The sequence below is a fragment of the Numida meleagris genome, chromosome 2 (genome assembly GCF_002078875.1).
Source record: "Numida meleagris isolate 19003 breed g44 Domestic line chromosome 2, NumMel1.0, whole genome shotgun sequence".
In the NCBI taxonomy this organism is placed as follows: domain Eukaryota; kingdom Metazoa; phylum Chordata; class Aves; order Galliformes; family Numididae; genus Numida; species Numida meleagris.
The window spans coordinates 42640943-42660265 of record NC_034410.1 but is presented as its reverse complement, the minus strand read 5'-3'; the positions used below and the strand labels follow the sequence as shown (position 1 = coordinate 42660265).

Sequence of the window (19323 nt, the reverse complement as noted above, 5' to 3'; positions counted from 1 at the left end):
CTAGCTTTATGCAAAACTGCCAAAACAAGCTGATGTGCAGAATTTGCGGTCAGCTGCAAATGTGTTGCATTCGCTTATGTGGTTGAGATCTTTGCTGTGTAACACTTTGGAGTCATTAATAAAAAAGGTCATTATTGTTGTTCTTTTCTTTTCCTCTCGAATTCAGTGATCTTCAGTCCTTGAGCAGAGGACTTTTGGCTGAAGAACGGCTTGCAGGCACAGACTGGCAGAAGTAATGTTTGCAATGCAAGGACTTTATCCAGAATGCCACGCTGCAGTGACAGGAGCATGAGCTCAGCAGACAGGTTTCTACTGCACGATATATCATTGACCTGTGCAACCAACCCTTAGTAAGATGCAGTGCTCTGAGTGCCTCTGCTTGGGTACAGATTTGCTGGGAGGACTTTGCCTCTTTCCTCCCTGCCGTTAGTGCACGGTGCAGCATGCTTGCCATGGCATACTGCCATGCCTGCACACCTCTTGCCTCTGTCCTGTGGCTGTAATGTTTCTTGCCAGGACATTGTTCCCTGTGCATTTTGTCGTGGTGCATTTTATATAGACCAAGGAATGAATCACTACTGCATGTTGTAGAAGTGCTGCACTAGTCACTATGCATGTGGAGAAGCTGCAGAAAGGGAAGCCAAAGGGAGTTGTGGGTGATGATGCAAAACCTGGGCAGCAGTTAGGAACAGACTTCCACTCCCAGTCATTTCATGTTTTATCTTATCTTGACTTCTCTGTACCAAATTATCTCCATCTGGTGAAATGAAGGTGAGAGTACCTCAAGCTGCTTTGACGTTGGCAGATTGCAAGCAGAGCATTAACTTGGTAACTCTTAGGCAGATGCCTGCCTAAGGAAATTGGAGAAGGTGCTCTTCGAAAAGTGCAGCTGCCGTGCAGAGCAGGTTGCAGAAGGCTTCTGGTTTAGTCTTTGCCACAGCAAATCCGGTTAGCACCCACCCAAGGATCTATGCCACTGCACCGCATGTACAGCCCTTTGTGGCTATTTTCTATCATCACCACTATTCTTGATGGTTTCTCAACTCGGTAAGTTCTGCACGGATGTGGAAGAAAGTTTTATCACTGCTCCGAGGAGCCTACATTCTGTACGAAAAAAAAAAAGGGATTTGCCATCATTTCTTTCTATTTGGTTGTTTGCTAATCTCTTAATCTAATAATTTTTTTCTTAGAAAAATCTTCCAGGTAGTACATGCTCACAGGGCTTTTTTTTTTTTTTCCAGAGATTAATCAAGAAACTGTCTGTCAAATAATTGCACCGGGAAGGACTTCCCACATGTGGGAAATGTTCAGGGAAAGGTTTGACAGTTGTGTGCTGATTCTTCTTCTTCACTGGCGGATCAATCGCAGGGGATTTGGAGTGGATTTGGATCTCAACTGACATTAAAAATGAAAGCTATGTAATGTTAGCTAGTGTTTCAACTAAAAATTGAAATACCTTCAACCTGTCGCAGATGCTACATGCCATGTTCTCTAATATATGCTATTTCTAAGTCATCTTTGAGTCCACTTAATAAACCATCTTATCCCTCTTTCTGTATCGTGAAATCCTGATCCAACAGAGTGGATGATAAAAGGATGTTACCCAGGCTGCAGACAAAGCTGCTGTTGCTCTTCTTCACCTTCAGCTTTTCCAAAAGTTTAGTCTAGAGTCAAAACATATTTACTAAAGTACTGCTGGGACACTTGTATTACTGCTCTTGCTAGCTTATGTATTTCAGAATTAATTGCATCAAGTTAACGTAACAGCCGAACTGCTTGGGCCTTATTTTAATTACATTTCACACTAATGAGCTGCTGGTCACAAGAGAGCACTTGCCATTTGTGCTGTTCGCATAGTGGAGGAGTGGTCCAGTCTTAATGTATTTGTACTAAAACCAAGAAATGGTTGGCGTGGTGGGAAGTAGAGGCACTATGCTATTAACGTAGCCCCCCTCAACTATCATGAAAAATACTGACAGAAAAAGTCAAACAAAAAAACTCCGATATTCTTTAATTTTATTATAATTTTAACAACATGAGGAAATTGAAATCTGTAAGCAAAGCAAGTACATGAAGAGGGTCTAATAAAGTTGTTCAAGCTACAACCTACTTTGATTGTTGAATCAAACTGAATAAAGCAGGCTGCTTTGATGGGCATTTAGCTTCCAAGAACATACTTAGCAGTGACATCTTCTTTTGCTTTGAATGGCAATGATCTTCTATGGGCTGGGAATTTCATAATCAACTGAAAGTTAAAAAAATAAAATAAGATTGATCATTACTACAAATAGGACAATTGCTGAACTGAGTGCTTTCTTTAGTTCAGCTGGTGAAATCTCATCAGCTTCGTCGGGATCTGACTGTGCAACAGAAGACAAATCTGATACACTTTTTTTTTATTTCAGGATGAGTAAAAATTTCTCCCTGACCTGAGCAGAAGAGCAAGTCAAAATCTGTGATTCAGATCCTCAGAAGTTCCATGACTAACAGTGACTAAGAATCTTAAAAACGCACACACACACAGAAAAAAACCCCAAAAAACAACTAGCCAAGCAACCCAACACTGTAAAAGAGTTGATAGGCTATTCCCTGAGGGTGACTGTTAGAAATCTGAATTATGTTTCTTCACAAAAGGCACGCCGAGTGGGCCAAATTCTGTTCTCAGACTTCAGGGGCAACTTATGTGATTAGAAAGGGAGCTTCCCTAAGAAGACAGCTTTAATGTTTTGACTGTATAGCTGGAAGAGGAGGGAAGGTGTAATGTACCCAAGGCAAAAAACAGAAACAAAAGCATGGATGGTTTGCAGCCAGTGGCATAGCCCCCAGGTGGTGCAGTAGCTTTTTAATCTCAGATTTTGTCTTCAGGGAAGTGAGGCTGTTAGACCTTCTGCTGTATTTCTAAACTTCATCCTTTTGTGACAGTGCTGGAAAGCAGCCCTCTCCAACATATCAGGAATTTCATCATGGCTGGATTTGGGGTGTTCTTTCCCTTTGGCAGCTTCTCCAAGCCTAATCACCTATCACCCCGCCTAAAGAAACCTGAGAACTGCTCTAGTCACAATCTCTTCCCAGAGTGCACGTGCATGTTTCAGATGAATGTACCTGCTTTGTTCTCCATCCAGAAGGCAATGATATGCAGCAATGTCTTTCTCTAGCTGCTGCTTGTTGGTCAGCAGATTCTCACGATCCCGCTGCTGCTGCTCAGTTTCTGCTTTGATTTCTGCCATCTCTGCCTCCAGCTTGGAGATGACAGAGCCCAGGTTCTGCAGTTCGATGTCATGCCAGTGCTTGGCATCATATAGGGAATTCTCCAGACCCCTCTTCTATAAGGCCAGGACAGCAGACATTAAAACAGTTTTAATATACTTCAGAGTAATTTTAATTCAAGTTTGGCCAATATCTTCATTGAATATGCTTAAGTGGCAGTCTAATATTTTGAGAATTCCTTTTGTTAAACACTCTGAAAAATGTGTATTATCAATCATTACAAAAGCTAAACCAGTTTGGTTCCAAGGTGCCGGACTCCTCTTGAAAGCAGACAGAGGAGGGCAACAAAGCTTGTGACAGGGTTGGGAGGCATGTCCTGTGAGGAGGGGCTGAGGGTGCTTGAATTACATTGTCTGGAGAAGGCCAAGAAGTGATCTCATTGCTCTCTCCAGCTCCATGAGGAGAGTAAGCAGAGGGGTGTGCTGGCTCTACTCTTGGGAGGCAATAGCAGGATGGGAACAGAACAAAGCTACACCAGGGGAGGCTCAGACTTGACATGAGGAAAAATTGCTCTACAGTGAGGTTGGTCAAATACTGGAACAAGCTTCCTAGCAAGGTGGCTCGTGCATCATGCCTGTCAGTGCTCAAGAGGCATTTGGACAATGCCCTCAGTAACATGTCTTAGCTTTTGATTACACCTGAAGAGGCCAGGCAGTTGGTCTAGATGGTCACTGAAAGTCCCTTCCAGCTGAACTATTCTGTGTTATAGAATACAACCTACCCAGCAGTCTCAGTGAAACTTACTATTAAGGTGAGTATGGAGATACTGAACACACAACATGGGCATGATCTCTTCAGAAGGCATGCTGAATTCACACAGAAGATAACCATTCAAAACCAGTGTTACTTACCAAGGTTCTCAAGGATTCAGTTTCGGCTTGCAAGCTCTGTATTTTGCAGGCAGTTTCATGGAACTCGGTTCTGAGGCCCTCTACCAGTTCTTCCTCTTGGCTTCGCACTGCAGCTGTTGCTTCAGCCTGTTGCTGGTGCAAGATTATGACTTCTTGTCATAGCGTACTCAAGTTATGTTTTAGTTGCCTTACATCCCAACATGATAGTTAATATTTTTTCTCAGTTTGTGGCAATTCTGATTTTGATTTTGATTGCTATATATTAAATTCCTTGAATTAATGGTTTGGATAGTTACTCATGTCTACGCACTTACTGTAAAATGGCTTATACATGTAAGCATACATACTTTGCCTATGGCAACGAAAGCCATTCAACATTTCTACTAGCATGTTTACAATCACCTATAAAAAGACAACATTGCTGTAATTATTCCTTTTCTTTGTGGCTATACTATAATAACAATTTTCAGACGTTAAGTGTTTTCACTTGACCCATTTAATTTCAGAAGTATTCACACCATCCTTTTTCAAATAGGATTCTATGAATCAGAGAAGAATTTATTTCACAAAAGGCAAAAAAAAAAATAATTCTGTTTCTGTTAATTAAGTCATGCAATTTAATGCTTTTGTTGCTTGCGATTTTTTATATATGTTAAATTCAGGCTCCTTTAATATAGCTGAAGGAAAACATACTTTAACAAAAATAAATTTTCTATACTTATAATGAGGTTTGTGATCTAGGTTTTCAGGCCGTAGCTCTGGGTTCTCTAGCAAGTGTAATTGATTCTTCAGTCAAATCCTATATTTTCTCCAGGTTACCACTGAAGTTAAACCATGTAAAATGCTTCCATTCTACCCAGAAATTTCATCTTGTTTCTCTCCTGATTTTCTAATTATGCATACTTTTATTTTATGTATTAAGATAAGATAATGGTAATAATAAAAGCCCTAGGACTATGCACCAGAAATCATTTTTGTGACAGGCTAGAGTCATCTGTAGAACTCCTCATTTTATTGTAACATGAGGTGAACCATACACCTTGGTTATTGGGAGTGAGATAATCTCAGCTGCATCCCAAATCTCAGCAAAGACCTTGTGACATTTAAGCAGCAGTTAAGTCTCAAATAGAATTTAGGATTTATGAACCTGTGTTGCACAGGGATGGATTTCAAACCACAGATCAAAACTGTCCTTTTCAGCAAGTTTCACAAAGCTGTATTTTCCAGAAACGTTTTATAGATGTTGTGCTTCAGGGATACATATCTTTTCTCGTCACTGGTTTGAGTGAACCCAGACCCAGATCTTGGACTTGCCACTCTGCAGTAATTTGTCTCCTAAGTTGTGTTGTGAATGTAGTCTGCGTATTATGATGACACTAGGACTGTAAATACCTCTTTTTAAAGGGAGACATTGGGCAAGAAGGATGCCTTTTCATCTGTATTTACACCCTACACACGTTCCATGATGCCTTCCATCAATCATTCATTCACGTTCACTGTTCAGCTTACTGGTGGCCCATGTGTTGCTGGGGCTCCTGTAGGAGTTGCCCTAAGCTTTTAAGGCTCCCTAAGTCTAGTGATGTGAATGACATAACAGGCAGATGGAGATGGCCCATCAGACCTTAAATATTGAGGATGGCATAGGAAGAGATGCACTGGATGAGCAGTAATGGTTTTGGTGTACACAAAGTTTCTGTGTCCTCCTTCCAGGATTACCAGTTGAGTTATCTCAAAGAGTCGATGTGGAAGGTGCTGCTGGGCATGAAATTTGGCCTCAGATTTTGGATTCCTTCTGCAGAGAAGTGCAGACATAATATTTGTACCCTCTTCACTAGGCAGCTGGTATTTTCTGGGGCCTCTGTGTTTCCTGTTCCTGAGACACTCCACAAAGAAAGGCTGTACTGGATTGTGGTGTCCACAAACAGCTGGATAATAGAAGCAGAGAATGCAATCATCCCCTTAAATCTTTAGCTCTTTAGTGTTTGAATGTCTTAGGAATGTATGGATTTCAAAAACATCTGTGCAATTCTGAGCCAGGCATTTTGCAAGAATGCAGAATCTCTCATTAATGTCTTTTTAATGGAATCAAGATAATTAAAGTATGATTAGGGATAGAATGCCAACATCCAAGGTCTGATCAGCATGATATCTATAGAGGGGTGCGGGCTTTGTTAATCTCTTCACTGGTCAGGGAATGTGTTAGCAAAGCAGTGAAGGAGGGAGAAACAGCTGACAAAATCCACAAGATTTTCAAAACCTTTTATGAGAGATAATGTGGGGGATGACAGGGAAAGCTGTGCAATTGTGTGTGCAGGACAGAGCATTGCCACGGATCAACAGCTGGTCAAGAGATAGGACATGCAGAGGAGGATTAAGGTCTAGGTTCATTATGACAGAAGTTTAACAGCATGGTGCATCAAACTGTACTGCCTCATGGATAAATCATGAACTAGAAAGACTTACGGGTGGCAGAAAACAATGCAGATTAGTAACAAGCAGAGGAAAATTTGTGGAATCAAACTTCATGAATGAACAGCACCATTTCACTAAGTGGAGATCAGTGTTGAGCAGTACAAAGTAAAGCCACTTTCAGGAGAAAAAGAAAAAGCCAAATAACTTTAAGTAGCTTTCATGCCTTACAAAGGTTTAAATTACTGTGTCAATTCAGGGAAAGAATTTGTGCATTAAGTGCAGAGCTCAAAGCAAAGGACTGGAGCTTTAAGGTTACTTATTCAACTAAAACATCCCACATAAAACCCCATTAGGTATAAACTGTTATGTTTTGGTGCCTAAATATCCATGAAAATACACCCAAAATTGCAAGTCCAGCCAGAAGAAAAAGCAAATGAGGCAAGGAATTGGTCAGAAGTTAACAAATTCTCATCCTCTTTCAATGTTGGGAAACAGCAAAGACAAATTTGTCACCATTTGGATGACAAAGTGGCGTGACTCGGCGGCATAGGATGGCATAAATTGGAAAAAAGGCTGGACATAATTAGCATAGCTGCTGTTACCTGTATAAATAGTAACAATGTGTATGTATCTGGCTGAGATACAAAGCTGCATCATTTGAGTTTAATTTGGAGACAAAAAGAACCCAAACTAGGATGTCATACCAGAACCTGTTCAAAATCAGAACTGTTCTTCCCACAAATCTCTGATATTCTGGTTTTTTCTCCCATTAGAAAAGCAAATCAAAACAAGTACAGCTGCAACAAATCTCTAAGTAAGAAGAGATTTGACTAAGGTGGCTAAATAGGGAGCGGCTAGGCTTTGTCTGCCTGTCAAAGATTCCCTGCCACATCTGGTATTGGCCTCAACTGAAAACACAACTGCAGGATCAAATGGTCATTATGAGCTGGCAGTTTTCTCTCCACATCTTATCTGTGAGCAGCTGAAAGACTGGAGGTATGAAGGACATGGAGAGAATGAAGTTGAAACAGTGTTTGTACAGATAGAGGAATAATTAGGACAGGAAAGTGAGGTCACTGAAGAATGTGGGTCCTCCAGGATAAACTCCTCGTTGGCCCCTTGTACATTCCCTAGCATCTTAGATATCATTGTTGTCATAGGATTTGTTTTCTTCATTTGTAAAGTAAACATCCACTGAGAGCTTGCATATATCTTTGCAAACGTATTTCTTGCTTTTCTTCTTTCTCTTTGGCTCTGCTGCCCCCTATCCCTCCCATAGAAACTCTGTATCAAAGGACAGATGAGACTGTGTTTTTTGCTAAATATTTCTGTAGCACAGCTGCAGTTGTGATTTGGTGTGTCACAGCCAACTCAGAATTAGATAGCTGTTAAAATACAGGATCATGAACTTAATGCTTCAGCTCTGCAAAAATACTTCAATCAGGCAGGAAAATGAGCGATCCTTCATGGCAGAGGAAAAGCTCCATTAGACAGCTGGTTTAGACCCAGCATCAGGAGAGAAGACAACTTTCAAAGGGAATGCCTATTATCATCACTTTTCATTTCCAATTTTCCCACTGCTGCCAAAGGAAACAATTTCAAGGAGAAACCCACAAGGAATGCATAGCTGTATAATTAGTGTAGAGCGATGTATTTTGCCCTTTTGATTTATGGGTCTCTGTACGTTCTCCAGCAAAGGCCCCAGCAAGTAGGGTGCATCCTACACAGGAGGTATTAAGTGATGAAGCTCATTTTTCTTAGCCAACATTGCAGAGCCCTTAGAAGTCTCCCACAAATACCTGTGATATCAGTGGGGCCATTTCCAAACAAAAACAACCACAAAACACCCAAACCAAAAACCAGCCCTTGAAGTTACTGCAAAGCGCTGGACAGATTTTAGGTTTGTTTTGAATCTCTAAATATTGGAGTAACTTATGGGGACTGGTGTCAATGTTTACCTTGGTACGGAGCAGGGCACCTGCCTCAGCACGAGTCTTTTCAATGTCTCTCTCCCAGTGGATTCGGATTTTTTCCAGTATGTTGTCCAGGCCACTTCCCAGGGGAACATCAAGTTCTTCCAGCTGAGAACCAGCAAGCTGTTTGTACAATACCTTCACGTCCTTGAACAACAATAACAGACATAAGAAAAAGTGAAATGGACAACTGAATGGTAGCATCACAGAGGGGTTTGAGGAGGAGCTATTTTGGTGCCCCAGAGAAATTAAACCTGGTCCCCAGTGGTGTCTCAGTGTTAGTGATTTAGTGCACTGGAGGGTTTCTTTTTCAGTGGCACTGGCTAAATGCAGAGGGAGAGAAGCTGCTGGGAAGCTGTTGTTTTCTTTATGCCACAGGCAGAGAACAGCATCAATGCCAACTTTGTGTGTTTCACAAGAAACACTGCAGTAATACATGGAAGTTTAAAGGGGATCTTTCTTTCAATTTTCTGTGTTTTTCAACTTATCTGAAACAAATTCCATCTTTCTGATGGCTTTCAGTGGTACTGAAGCCACTGGTCACTTTCAGCAAAAAGCTAGTCCTGGGCATAGGCTCATGAAAGTGGGGAGGGGATGAAGCTTTCCCTTGGCAACCCAAGCCTCCACATGCCTACCAATATTGCGTATTTGGAAAAATCAGCTAAAAAAAAATCAGCTAAAAGAGATGTAAGGATAGAACCTCATATCTGTGATACATTCCAATTCAATCTCTCCTCTACAGTAGAACCATCAGCACAACTGCTGGCTGCCTCTTATGTGAGTTAAGTAGCAGCTGCCTAATTGAAGCCCTGTTGTGAAGATTTGGGCCAGATCCTGAAACCCTTGCTGAAGGAATTAAACCACTGTCATGCAAATAATGCAGGTGAATATAATGAGTAACTGGGAATGTATTGTGAAGCTGGGCAATATGGTGATCTGCTTCCAGCTGCCTGTCCCTGCGGCTTGCTTCAGCCGTGCACTGCTCAGGGGAGGCTCAGTTTTGAGAACCAGGCATCATGCTTAGCCACACCCTGAGCCACAGTGAGTTAGCACCCAGTGTCAGTGCTGCAGAACCAAAGCTACTTTCCTGCACAGACATTTTCTCTTTACATCTCTGCAGCTGTGAATCAGACCTCTTGCTGCTGGGATTTCTACATTCATCTGTCCAACCCCATGAACATCTTGTCTTGTGTCCAGCAAGAAATGGGGTAAGGACATCTGTTCTGTGCCATATCTATCAGACAAGAAAGAGTTAAAACGCACATCTATGTAATTTGATAATGCCTCAAAGGTTAGTGATTTAAATTAACAGGGAGGACAGTAATAGGAAGTTTCCCCCATCAAGAGATGGCAGGTGCAGTGTTGCAGTGCTTGCTCTGCCCAGTGCACAATGCCAGCCACATGAAGCAGGCACACATAGCTCTGCAGTGTCCCAAGCCTGGACTTACTTCTTCATGAGTCTTTGACAGCAAAGTTAGCTCCTCTTTCATGCTTTCTATCTGGCTCTCCAGATCCATTTTAGTTAAATTAGCATCATCAATCACTTTGTAAAGGGAATTAATTTCATCTTCCACTGCCTTTCTGAATGGCTGCTCATTTTCATACCTGTAGAGAGGAAAATAAAATAGGCACAGCTCAGCAAGAAAAATGTGCATTTTTTTAATGACACCATTTTGTTAATTAGCTCTTGTGTTCCTGACAGAGGCACAGAAACACACGAGATGTGCTCTGCCCTCACCTTTGTCTTGATGTACCTTGTCATTAACTCTGGTCCTAATGAAAGAGGCCAGGCCAGCCAGATGCAGTGCAGCAGCACCAGGCTGACAGCACTCCTGATAAGCACAGAGAGGCAAGTTGTCTTCTACTAGGTCTGGTGTTTGTACACCGTATGAATATATATGGATTTCTCTGTTTCTCAGTGTGACTGCTGTGGTGGCTGCTGCTGCTGCCTGCTCCCTCCCTGCCATACTCTCAAACCATCAGGACATACAGTATAACAACAGTGTGGATGTTTCTCATTCTCTCCACTGTGCACACATTTGCTGGCATCGGGTGGCAGCTGGTAGAGCTGAGGCTGTGCTGAGGGAGAGGTGAGTTTGTGCACCAGGAGTGCTGGTGAGGCAACGTTTGGCCAGAGTCTGCAGGTGCGACGGCAGAGAGAGCTGAGAAAGAGGCAGCTGTTCCTGGTGAGCACCAGGAGCTTTTGCTGTGCAATGGATTGATTTAACCTTGTTTTTTGTTGTGTAAACTGCCTGTATAAGTCAGTTGACGTTTTTCAGGGTTACTTTTTAAACCACTTAAAATATGCGTGTAGACTGCCACCATGTAAAGCAACAAAATGAGTAGCTCAGAGTTGTACCCTTCTAGAATAAAAGCCAACCCTAAAAACATGACTAACACACATTCTGATGTGATTAAATAAATAATATCTGGCGGAGAATCAGAAGTTTAAGGGACGACAAATATCATGGGAAATAGCTATTTGTAAATGTGCAAGTCCATTATGAGTAAAAACTAGAACGATCAGGCCCTGTGAGTAAAACTTACAGAGCTTCCTGTACTCATGTACATAAATATTAGGCTTCGCAAACAAAAAGACTTCTTAAAAAGTGGTTTATCAGCACTTAGGATCTTCTTTCACTATTCATTTCTCTCAGTGAAGACAAGGAAAATGAGCATAGCCCATTTCTCTTTTCTTATCTGATGTTTCCACAGTGAGGTTCGCAGTGGTGCAGTGTTCGTGTTCCAGATGCTGCAGCAAAATGGTCAACAGTTCTAAAACCACTGCTGCGACACTGCAAATTGGAACTAAAAATCACATGAACGTTCGCCTCTGTGAAGTATCGACACTAATCTGAATGAATACTGACCTCTCAGGAAGAGATAAATGCCCATATATCAAAGAATAACATTACAAATGATTAGATTAACAATTATTAATCTTCAGAATGTGTTCCAAACTAATGTTAGAATTGTAGTTATTTTGCTGTGTTACAACAACCCTCCCACGTTAGGTGGGCTAATGGTCACTAAGCCTCACACTAAGCCTATCAAGTAAGCATTTGCCAAGGGAAAGTGTCAGAGAAGCGGCCACAGGTCTACCTGTCCTTAAAGTCTTCAGCAGAGGCCTGAATGTTCTCGGTGTGCAGCATGAGACGGGCGTTTTCAAGAACCGCTTCACCCACCTGGAAGGGAGAGACAACACAGCTCAAGCAATTAGCGTCTCACACAGGCGCTACCTGCACGGCCCATCTGTCTTAAGCAGATGAATTGTTCCGATTCTGAAAGCAATCTTTTAGCCTGGGGCTGTTCACGTGACTCATTCCAGGTAATTTAATCAGAGAGTTTTGTACATATCAATTCACAAATTGTCTGCAAATAGGTTGTGATTTTTCACTGACATGTTCATTGCTCCTAAGGATTCGTCTTCTTGTAGAGACACATTCATCTCGATTGTCAGCTGGTCACAGGGGGTAAAATTCATTACTGCACACAAGGTACCTTCAGATTTAAGTCCCACTTAGAGTTTCTAGATACAATTTAAGCAGCACTTATGCAGCTCCTATTCTACTTCCCATATCAGCAGTCCTCCTCAGGGTCATCTTCTTCGGTGAGCCAAGGAATATTTGATGCTTGTGCCTTGAGTGAGTGGTCCTCAGCTCCCAGAGTGCCGTTTTTCTTCTCTGATGGGATTGCGTACGCTCTTGCTGTAGATACGAGACCTGGGAAGCAGTCAGTCTTCAAAGATTATTACACTGAATGTGAAGTGCTTTGGAGAGATTGTGCAAATAAGACTGTGGTATCATTGCTATGGTGTAGCTTTAATCCCCAGGAGGCACTTGAGGGGCAATCAAACCTGAAAGGCCTGTGACACAGCACTCTGTTGGGATTCAAGAGGGTTATACAAAATGATAAAAAGGTAAATAAGGCCACAGCCTGCCCTGAAGTGTCACATGTACTGAGCCATAGAGGTGACCTAAGAAAGGCCCAGTTTGCTACTGGAGTGACAGCAAACACTTAGACCAGAGTTTCCACAGGCCCAGCCTCCCGAGGCCCCTGCTGCATTCTGGTGGAGCTGAACGAAGGCTGAAGCCAGAGGGGCCATGGTGATGGCTGGGACTAACCACCTAGGATCAGTATCAAGCTGGAGCTCGGGAGCTACCTGGAAGTGCACGCCATGCAGATCCAGTCCCACTGTCTGCACCTCAATTCTTTGTCTCAGGGAGTGGCTACCATCTGACAAGGTTGGTAGTGAAGGACCAAGAGTGGAAGGCTGCATGGTGCTACAGGAGCCTGTGGGGCTGTGATGGGCCGAGTAAACAAACATCTCTGTGGTCTGTTCCAGGAGATACCTTCAGAGATTTGTGATGGAAACCAAACAACCACAGGAATAGGAGCAGATTCTTAAGCAGGCCAGGAGAACTAAAGAATAGAATAGAATTGCTCATGTTGGAAAAGACCTTCAAGATCAAGTCCAATTGCGAGTCCAACCGCAACCTAACCGTACTACCCTAACAACCCACCGCTAAATCATGTCCGTGTGCACCACATCCAAACAGTTTTTAAACACATTCAGGGATGGTGACTCAACCACCTCCCTGGGGAGCCTACTCCAGTGCTTAAGAACTCTTGATGTAGAAATCTTACTTTGGATAATTAATTCTGCAACTGTATGGGATTGCAAATTCCTTGAAGTGTTCTGTTCTCCCAAGGTGAAACACGCTGCGCAACAGGGAGACATCAAGGCTGCGTCCAGACAAGTCATCCCAAGTACCGCCAGTGGGATTGGTGCCTTAGTGTGGTCCTCCTACCTGCTCCTTGGCCTGCTGCTCGCTGAAGGGGTGGAGGGGGAAATGCAAGGCTGAAGCATTGGTATGTGGTAATTAACATCAATCATTACAAAAAGTGGCTCACTGCCATAAATGTCTTACAAACTCATGGACTAGGAGAGAGCTGGAGGAATAACCTATCCTCCACGTTGAGATGTCCACGGCAGAAGTTAGTAGCACTCTACATTTTTTAAATCTCAGGAGGCGCTAGAGTAAAAGCAATACTTGCTTACTTCTCGCCTGCTGTTATGAGCAACAGGAAAAGGTGGCCGTGGCTGGAGGCCCATGGCTGGAGGCCCATTCCTACCAGCTTTGGCTTAGCCTGGCTTCCAGAGGAAACAGAACTCATGCCATTGCATGTTGAGCTGACAATTTTATAACTCTGGGATTTCTTGGCCAGTTCCAAATGATATGATAGAGGATCGGGCCATCTCAAAGACTGCAAGTTCCAACATGTGTCATGAAAATAACTTCTAGACAGAGGGGAGGAACCCCACAAATGTCACCAAGGGCCAAAAAAAGCCTCAGTTTAGATCTGAGAAACCTTCAAAGCACAGAGTAATGCACAGAAATCAGAGATGTTACAAAAGCTGCAGGTGTGGGCAGAGAACATGCCTTGTGGCACAGCAGCCAGACCAGCCACAAGACCTTTACGTGCTCTCCTGCATGCTCAGATGGCTCAGCTTCAGCACTCAGACCCTTATTTCCTCCTCCCTGCTCTGTTGCAGCCTCCCTGGACTAGCACTGAGCCCCAGGTACTCCCTTCTGGGGCATTTTGGGGCTTTGGGGCCATGCTGCTTAGGTCCCCTTGCAGGATGGAGAAAGACCACATGGCAGCGGCATGGAGGTAGGAGCAGTTCTCTGACCCACACACTGACTGAATCTTCTTCTCTCTCCTCAGTTTTAGAAAATTTGATCCTGGAATCTTTTTTTCCCCTTAGTTTCTACAGAAATTATTGCATTTTGTCCTCCTGCTGTCGCTCATACATGAATGGATGAAGCTTATATTTTTTTCCCTGGCTCTTCTCTGGGTAAATAAATGCTGCCCTGTGATTTGCCCTGACCTGCCAAAACAAGTCCATTTGCCTCCAGCAGTGAGCCCACGCAGTTGCGATATCTGACCGAATGTCTAAGGAAAATGAAAGCCTTTGAGGAAACTGGGAACATCTTGCCAGCAAATATGTGTGGCGCAGTTCAGAGAGATGGTAATCACTAAGCAGAGAAGTTGAGTTCAGTGCAAAATGGCTTACGGTTTGCACTGGGAGCAGGAGCAGGGAAGAGCTGGTGATTTTCCACTGCCTGCATTTCTGCCTCTATGCGCAGGCAAACTGTTTTTTCAGAGTGCTTTGTAATAGTAATCCTTTGGTTTTGCTGAAGCATTTGGGGTAACCTGTGGGTCGCAGCTGACCCTCTCCAGCAGGCAGTAAGAAACTCCTCGCAGACCTGCTGCTGGCACCAGATGTCTCGTGGCAAGTTCAGGGCTTCCCAAGATGGCACAAGCCTGAACAGTGCCATGGAAATAAAAATGGTATAAAAAAAGGATTCGGAAGATGTCTGTCACCACTGTAATCAGCAGAAGTGTACCATTTAAATACAGCAGTGAACCTGAAGGATTATTACTCTGTAGTCTCTATATAGAAACCAAGTTTCATGAGAAATTCTCTCTGATTTACATGACCCCTTTTACTGGTTTAAAAAGAAGAGATGTAAGACTCCCATCTAGTGGCTCTTTCCTTTGATTTAATTCTCCTAATAATCAACAGCTAGATCCAAATGCACAGCATGAGACTGATCTGCAGTCACTTTGCTGACACACATAGAAAAAGATGCAATGCAGCAATTTGGGAAACACCCTTGCTTGTGTCTGCGGGACATGGGAGGGCCCTGCTGGCTCCATTTGCAAAGCCCAGAGCCGGACTGTGCTGCCTCGCAGGGCTCCTGCAGCCTTCACTCTCTGCCAGGATGGCATGTGTTAGACAAATCACAAATACAAATAATAAAAGCTCCTTTAAGCCCCACATTGTCTTTCTGCATTCGGATCTGTGATGCACGTGCACCTTCTGAAAGTGTGTTTTTTCATCTCAAGTTAACACTGAATATTTGTGATATGAAACAATCAGAATGCCTCAGCAGTTTTCTTCAACTTCACCTTGTGGGCGTGAAAACACAACTTGAACTTTTAGCAAAGGTATCATATTTGAATAGAAGTTTCTGATTCACCAGGCTGCACCAACACCCACATTCACTGGGTTATCTCTGGCTGCAAGGAAAACTGAGTGCTTCGAGGAGCTCGCAGTCTCCATCCCTGCTGAAGTGTGATGGCACTTACAGGCCAAACTTAGTCCTGGTGGCTGGCAGCTTTTCATTTTAGCAGAGATCAGACCAGATTTGGAATTGCACAATTTACTACACCTTCCAAATTCTTAGCTATGCTTTATTTATAGCTTTGCATAGTTTTGCTTTTCTTACCAATGCCTGATGCCTTTCTGGATGCTGCTGAGTACATGGCCTCAGGTGTGATAATGAGTCTCATGGGTTGATTATTCATATAACAGAAAATCATTTGGGCTTTTAATTTTGCACATGATGCCTTCATGGGAAAACATTGGAAGATCCTGGCCTAATCTTTCCTTCCACATGCTGAAACAAATGGTTTCTATCAGACCATTGTCTCCAACACATTCCAATTCAAAGCTAGGTCAGACTAAAGGCACGTGATCCACGTGCTGCTGCTCAGGTGCCAAGCACTAAAATTGCAATGCTTTTGGCCAGCCTCTCACTGCTGGGCCTATTTTCAGAGCCCAAAGGAGAAAAGCACAAAGGAAGCGAGAGTGGCCTTTTGTTTCACTGCCTTGGGAAAAGTAGCACCTGGATAGAGGCCAGGGAGATTGATAAGTACTCTGTAAAACCTGTAATGTTGCCTGCACACAGGCAACAGGGCTCCTTCAGAGCCTCCAAGGACTGCGAAGCCTGCACCCCCTGGGGAGGTGGGAGCAGGGGGCGGCCACAACACGAAGGGAAGGGATGGAGTCGCTCATTTGCAGTCACGTAATTATTATTTTTCAATAAATATAGCTTTTGAAAATGTGATTAAGCAAACGAGGGAATAAAGTAAAAATCTGAATTGCTAATTAAAAAAAAACCAAAAACACAACCAACATGCTTGTAATGATATCATGATGATGGATAAACTAATTGAGTCCTAGCAATTTTCTTTCAATAATTTTGATGCTCAGCTTAATAACCACAGCAAAGGAAGAAAAATATTAAAGAAATCGCCCATTTCCATGAGAGCAGGCTGTGGCACCTTGGGGTGCATTTCAATCACTCCTATGCACTGGATGCCTCAGGCAATTCTCCTCCTTAATAAGCATCTTCCACGGCACACTGTGAAACGATAAGGCTGTAATTATCATGAGGACAGACTTAAAACCCTCCGTCTGGGCTGCGTGCATCGGGATATGCTGCGCTTCTCCCCAGCCCTGCCATGCCCTGCCGCTCACCTGGTGGTACACGGCCTCCCAGCTCTCCCGCAGCGCGCCCCAGCTGCCCACACTGGAGGACTTCTTGTCCAAGTAGACACGGATGTGCTCCTCCAGCTCCTGGTTGACCTGCTCGAGGGCTCGCACCTTCTCGATGTACTCCACTAGGCAGCCATTCAGGCTCTCATAGGAGAGCCCCCTGCCCTTCTCCAGCCCCGCGGCCAGGGGCACAGCGGAGCAGGAGCTGCGCAGGCCTTGCAGGAAGACGCTGCTGATGCCCAGCGCTCGGCGGGACACGCGGGTGCCCAAGCTGCTCACTCCTCCGGTGGGCACGGCACCCACATAGACACCGGGCGGTCTCGACAGGCTGCCCACGCTCACCCGGCGCCCCGGGCCCCCCACGCTCTCGGTGGTGGAGGAAGGGGCTTGCTGCCCCAGGAAGGACGACCGGCGCCTGGGCAAGGGCATGCTGCCGCTGCGGCCCGCTCAGCCTCGCCGCCAGCCCCGCACTGGCGGGAGGGATGTGTCGAGCCCAGCAGGTCGGGGCTCGGTGGGGCTTTCGGCTTTGTGCGACGGCTTTCTGGAAGGCGGGCTTTGTGCTTTGTCTGGACGGCCGCTGGGTCAGCAATCCATTTCAGGGGAAATCTCCCTGCTGCTGCTGCTGCAAATGTGGCAGATGAACAGCACAATGGTGTTTACAGGCCCAGCGGGGCAGGAATTCATGACAACGTACGTGTGAAAATGCCAGCGGTGTTTTCTGCGCTGACGCCCAGATGATCTCCTGCTCTAATACATCCATACATGAATTACAAACACACTAGCTGCTTGCTTACTCCAGAGAGGCCCTCCTGCAGCAAGGCATTACTTAAAGTTAACTAAAACCAACCTCTGAGGTGCCTGCGGAGCCATGGCCTAGCCCAGCTGATGTTTTTCTGCTGAAGGGCCTTGAATCCCTCCTCATTCCATGGACAGCTTCTGGATTTCTAGGTGTTTCGGCCTCCTCAGGGCATGCAGCCCTGGCTCAGCAGTCTCAGAGCAGGGACACGCTCCCTTCTCATTCTGCTTAACTTTAAGTCCAAGCATGGTGAGATTGCTGGTGGTCAGGTTGGCGTTGCTCATTTGTGTGAAGCCTGGGGAGGCCACAGCATCTCATGGCATGTGGTTTTGGGTAGTTACTGGATGTTCTGGACTGAGATTTCCAAGCAAACTGAGCTGGCTAGAGGAGAGGAATCCTCCAGTGAGTTTGTATATTCCAGCGTATTTGCTCAGTGTCAAGGGCAAAAGAAATCTGCCTCACAAAAGCAATGCCGTGTGCAGAAAACAAATGTAAATACTATTTTTGTAAGCAACTTGATTTGTTTCTTTGCGACCTTGTTCTCCCTTTACACTCCCCTGTCAAAAACCACAGCAGCTGGAGATTAAGAGCCTCATCTGATTGCTTTCACTCTTGGCAAGATGCTCAGGAAGCTTTTGCTCCATCACCTGCCAGCTGTTTGCAGGAGGCCGTTTGGTATTCCATCAGGAGGATCACAGCTACCTCCGAGGGAAGCAGTACATCACTCTGTGATTCCAAGTGGAAAAATCCAGTATCTCTAACGTTTCAGTTGCATCATCTTAGGAAGCCTGGGGCCCACATTCACATCTGTGCTTCAGCACAGAAGAAATGCATGTGTGGGACAGGGAGAAAGGAGGAGCAAAGATGCCTTTATGGCCCCCAGCCCCTGGGGGAGCTGCATCTTGGTGCAATTCCAGCCATCACGTAGTAAATCTTTCAGCTTGCTCCAGGGATCCACAGACACTGGGACCCTGCTGGCAGGCAGTACAGCTGGACTAGATGTGTCACGGCTAGAATTCCCTTTTCTGTTACCAGATGTGGCTCACTTGAGCAAGGCATGTGGTTGGCAATGCTGCTCTGACCTTGCCTTGCCCGAGGTACCTTTGTACTGATAACTTTGTGCAGCCGGTGGTGCAAAGCAGCCAGCCAGAGCATGGGGTATGCTCTCTGCTGCCTCATAGCCACTCTCAATGAAGTCAGGAGTGAAGAAAGAAAATAACCTACGAGGACTGATGGCCAGAGGTGGAAAGAAGAAGACTGAGGCCTCAAAGGATAGAGGCCACTCCACTTGCTGAGCAAAGTGAGAAAGGCAATCTGCAGAGCAGAACTGAAAATTGGTCCCGTGGTAACAGTACAGGTTTACTCGAAGAGAGAACATCGATTTAGCAAAGTCATTCCATGCTCCATGTTACCCTCTGCTTGTAACAGCCCATTTCTAACCCATCATTTAAGGTTCATTCGCCTTTCCTATTCCCACACTACTATTACAGCTTGCAATCTAGTGCTTAACTGGGTAGGACTGAAATGCCAATTTGCTCCAAAACACTGCGGAGATTTCTGCTCCTATGAAGGGGACACTCTACTTGCCTTCTTTGGAGGCTGTTTGCTCTGTGGGAAGTAATTCAGGACTCATTGGGTGGGAAAAGAGCAGCCGCATGTCCGAAGTGTAATTGT

General features: G+C 44.5%; 1 protein-coding gene across 1 annotated transcript; it reads right to left on the bottom strand.

Annotated features, from left to right (window-relative positions):
- Window positions 2007–17344, bottom strand: BFSP2 (beaded filament structural protein 2). The gene is made up of 7 exons (XM_021388132.1): window positions 16836–17344; window positions 11606–11688; window positions 9952–10108; window positions 8489–8650; window positions 4119–4250; window positions 3103–3323; window positions 2007–2245 (listed from the first exon to the last, which is right to left on the bottom strand). The coding sequence occupies exons 1-7, from the start codon at window positions 17280–17282 to the stop codon at window positions 2242–2244; spliced, it is 1206 nt and encodes a 401-aa protein (XP_021243807.1). The 5' UTR covers window positions 17283–17344; the 3' UTR covers window positions 2007–2241.

Bases quoted from the DNA above. Each gene is read 5' to 3' on its own strand.
- BFSP2 (XM_021388132.1), bottom strand. From the start codon at position 17,282: ATGCCCTTGCCCAGGCGCCGGTCGTCCTTCCTGGGGCAGCAAGCCCCT. The intron at 4,251-8,488 runs GTAAACATTGAC...ATCTTGCACCAG, and splicing joins GTGCCCTGCTCCGTACCAAG to CAACAGGCTGAAGCAACAGC. The intron at 3,324-4,118 runs GTAAGTAACACT...CTGGCCTTATAG, and splicing joins CTGAATCCTTGAGAACCTTG to AAGAGGGGTCTGGAGAATTC.